Here is a 3,409-nt window from a genome sequence, read left to right on the forward strand (position 1 = left end):
AAAGTTATCCTTAGTGAAATGAGAGTGGTTTTGGAATAAACTCAACTTCCATCATTCCTAAGCCTTGTAGAATTTTACTAAACGATGCTTTAGGTAAGGCCTTAGTAAAGATGTCTTCCAATTGATCTGAGGAACGAACAAAGTGAATTTCAACATTTCCATCTTCTACATGGTCCTTGATGAAATGATATCTCGGTGCTATGTGTTTTGTCTTGGAATGCTGCACTAGATTGTGACAAATTCTAATGGCGCTTTCAGAAACACAATAGAGAGGAATGTTCTTCATATTCAGCCCATAATCTTGTAATTGGCTTTTAATCCATATGACCCGAGACGTGAAAGATTCTGCAGCAATATATTCAGCTTCGGCTGGGGAGAGAGAAACACATGTTTGTTTTTTGGACTGCCAGCTAACAAGTTTCCCATCAAGAAATTAACAACCGCCAGTGGTGCTCTTTCTGTCCAATCCACATCCTCCAGGATCAGCATCTGAGAGTGCTTGTATGAAGAAACCTGATTTTGCAGGATACCAAAGACTGAGAGATGAGGTTCGCTTCAGGTATTTGAAAATGTTTTTCACAACCATCATGTGAGGTTCGCGTGGATTAGCTTGGTACCGGCACAATAACAGACAAAGAACATAATGTCGGGTCGACTAGCTGTTAGATACATAAGAGACCCTATTATTTGTCGATAAAGGGTTATATCAACAGCCGGTTTCTCCAAAGATGGTGTTAGCTTTGTTCCAAATGCCATATGAACTTTCACTTTGGAATCACCCATCATGCCAAACTTGGTTAGCAAGGTCTTTGTGTAAGCTTCTTGATTGATAAATATGCCTTTGGGTCCCTGTCTAATATTCAACCCAAGGAAAAAGTTAATTGGACCCATTGAGCTCATTTCAAACTTAGTCTCCATCAACTTCCTGAATTCAACAGTTAAGCTAGGATTCGTGGAACCGAAGATGATATCATCGACATAAATTTGAACGATCATTAGGTGCTCACCCTCTTTCTTGCGAAAGAAGGTTGGGTCAACCGAACCTTGTTTAAACTTAGACATTTTTAGAAAGTGAGTAAGACTTTCATACCATGCTCTAGGAGCTTGCTTAAGACCATAGATTGCTTTATCAAGAATATAGCAATGATCTGGATACCTTTCGTTCATGAAACTGAGTTGTTGCTCAACATACGGTAGAAAGATTCTAACCGATTCTAACCTTGCTACTGTAGCGAAAGTCACTTCATAGTCAATTCCTCCTTCCTGACAATATCCCTTTACAAGTAACCGAGCCTTGTTTCGAATAACATTTCCCTCTTTGTCCATCTTGTTTCTTAAAACCTATTTTAACCCAACAACAGATGCAGTTTTTGGTGTGGGAATTAGTCTCCAAGCTCGGTTTTTCTCAAATTCATTAAGTTCATCTTGCATGGATTGAACCCAGTCAAAATGGTCAAGTGCAATATTAACCGTTTTCGGTTCTATTTTTGAGACAAACAAATTAAACATGCAAAATTCTACTTGAGAGAATAGAGCAGTTTGCTTCGCTTTTATTTGAGACCGAGTTAGAACACCCTCAGATGATTCGCTTTACTTGGGTTTTTGGATGATTCCTTGTCCATTTAGAGAGAGGAGGATAGTTTGGGTCACAAGAAGGATCCAATTCTACATTTATTTCTTCCTCAAATTTTGATTGAGAGTCATCATCATTTGTATGATTATTCTCCCCCTCAAATGGCGAGACTATTTCAGCATCCGGTTCAGAATGCTCCCCCTCAGTTGGACGTTCATTGTTTGAAGTTGGATTCTCCCCCTCAAATGCTGAAATGGTTTCATCCTCAGGTTTAGATTGCTCCCCCTCGAATGGGACATCATGGGTTTCTGCTGGTGATGAATTTTCTTCTTGGAAATTAGGACTTTCTTTTGGAGGTTTGCTAGAAACGGGTTGTTCGGTTGGTTCCTTGTGTTTGCTTGGCATTTCTTTTGCTGCTTCATCAATAATTTTCTTCAAGTTATTGATCTTGTTGTCCACAACCTTCATCTCAAAGTGAATTTCTCGTTCTGGTTCTTCAAAAAGCAACACATATTTATCAAATAAATTGGAAATAGGGACTAAAAGTTGACCTGATTTAGGAAAGATTTCCTCCGATTGATCAATGCTTGGTTGAAGATTCTTTACATAACTATCATCAAAGGTTACGTAATAGGTTTCCTTAATTCTCTTTGAATGTTTATTTAGAACCATATATGCCGTTAAGGTTAGAGAGTAACCAAGAAAGATCCCTTCATCAGCCTTTACGTCGAACTTGTTTCGGTTCTCTAAGGAATTGAAAATAAAGCATCTTGAACCGAACACATGGAAGAACTTAACATTCGGCTTATGATTATTCAATATTTTGTATGGGGTAATGGAGAATCGCTTGTTGAGGAAAGATCGATCCTAGGTATAACAGGTAGCAATAATCGCATCGACTCAAAAGTACAAAGGTAAGGAAGCGAAGCTGAGCATGGTTCGGGCTGCTTCACACAGAGAGCGGTTTCGCCTTTCAACTATGGCATTTTGTTATGGATTGTAGGGAGCAAAGAAGTTGTGAGATACTCCCTAATCGACAAGAAATTCTTTGAGCTGTTGATTCTTGAATTCCAATCCATTGTCGCTTCTTATATTCCCGACCATCTTTCGCAGTTGAAGTTCCACTTTCTTTGTAAATGCCTTGAGCTTTAGAGTCGCTTCGTTCTTCTATTTAAGAAAGAAAACCCAAGTGAAACCTGAAAAATCATTAACAATTACCAATATATACTTACTACCACCAACGCTTTCTATTGCTGAAGGACCACATAAGTCAATGTGAAGAAGTTCAAGTGGTTCGATGATCTTTGTATTGATACGAGTTGGATGAATCTTTCGGCTTTGCTTTCCCATCTCACATACAGTGCACAAGTGTTCCTTATCTAATTTGAGAAGAGGAAGTCCTCATACATGATCACCAATAACCAACTTGTTGATGTCCTTGAAGTTGAGATGTAAGAGCCTTTGGTGCTATAGCCAACTTTTGTTAGAGTGAGATTTCGTTAGAAGGCATACAACTAGCTCCCTCGAATTGGATTGAGATTAAGAGGATACATCTCACCCTTTCGCTTGGATTTCAACAGAACAGTCTTTGTCTTCTTTTCAACAATTTCTGAACCTTCATCATCGAACGAAACCTTTAAACCAGTTGCCATAACAAGTTAAGAGACACTGATTAGGTTGTGCTGCAATCCCTCCACATATGCTACCTTTCTTATTGAGAATTCACCACTTATGATCATTCCATATCCTTTGATTGTTCCATATGATTTATTCCCATGTTTAACACAATCACCATCCTTAAGGGCCCGAAACTCTCTCAGCTCTTCCCTCCTTCCT

General features: G+C 38.9%; 1 protein-coding gene across 1 annotated transcript; it reads right to left on the reverse strand.

Moving 5' to 3' along the window:
• Positions 1 to 585: 585 nt before the first annotated feature.
• Positions 586 to 2,245, reverse strand: LOC145017042 (uncharacterized). Its single transcript, XM_078975148.1, has 3 exons — positions 1,595 to 2,245; positions 1,157 to 1,341; positions 586 to 853 (listed from the first exon to the last, which is right to left on the reverse strand). The coding sequence occupies exons 1-3, from the start codon at positions 2,243 to 2,245 to the stop codon at positions 586 to 588; spliced, it is 1,104 nt and encodes a 367-aa protein (XP_078831274.1).
• Positions 2,246 to 3,409: the final 1,164 nt, after the last annotated feature.

This window comes from Lactuca saligna, chromosome 9 (genome assembly GCF_052625555.1).
Source record: "Lactuca saligna cultivar CGN05327 chromosome 9, ASM5262555v1, whole genome shotgun sequence".
NCBI lineage: Eukaryota > Viridiplantae > Streptophyta > Magnoliopsida > Asterales > Asteraceae > Lactuca > Lactuca saligna.

Excerpts from the sequence above, each read along its gene's own strand:
- LOC145017042 (XM_078975148.1), bottom strand. The coding sequence starts at position 2,245 with ATGGTTCTAAATAAACATTCAAAGAGAATTAAGGAAACCTATTACGTA. Across the intron at positions 1,342-1,594 it reads GGAATCATCCAAAAACCCAA|GTTTTAAGAAACAAGATGGA; the intron begins GTAAAGCGAATC and ends GGGTTAAAATAG. Across the intron at positions 854-1,156 it reads CTCAGTTTCATGAACGAAAG|ACAGGGACCCAAAGGCATAT; the intron begins GTATCCAGATCA and ends GTTGAATATTAG.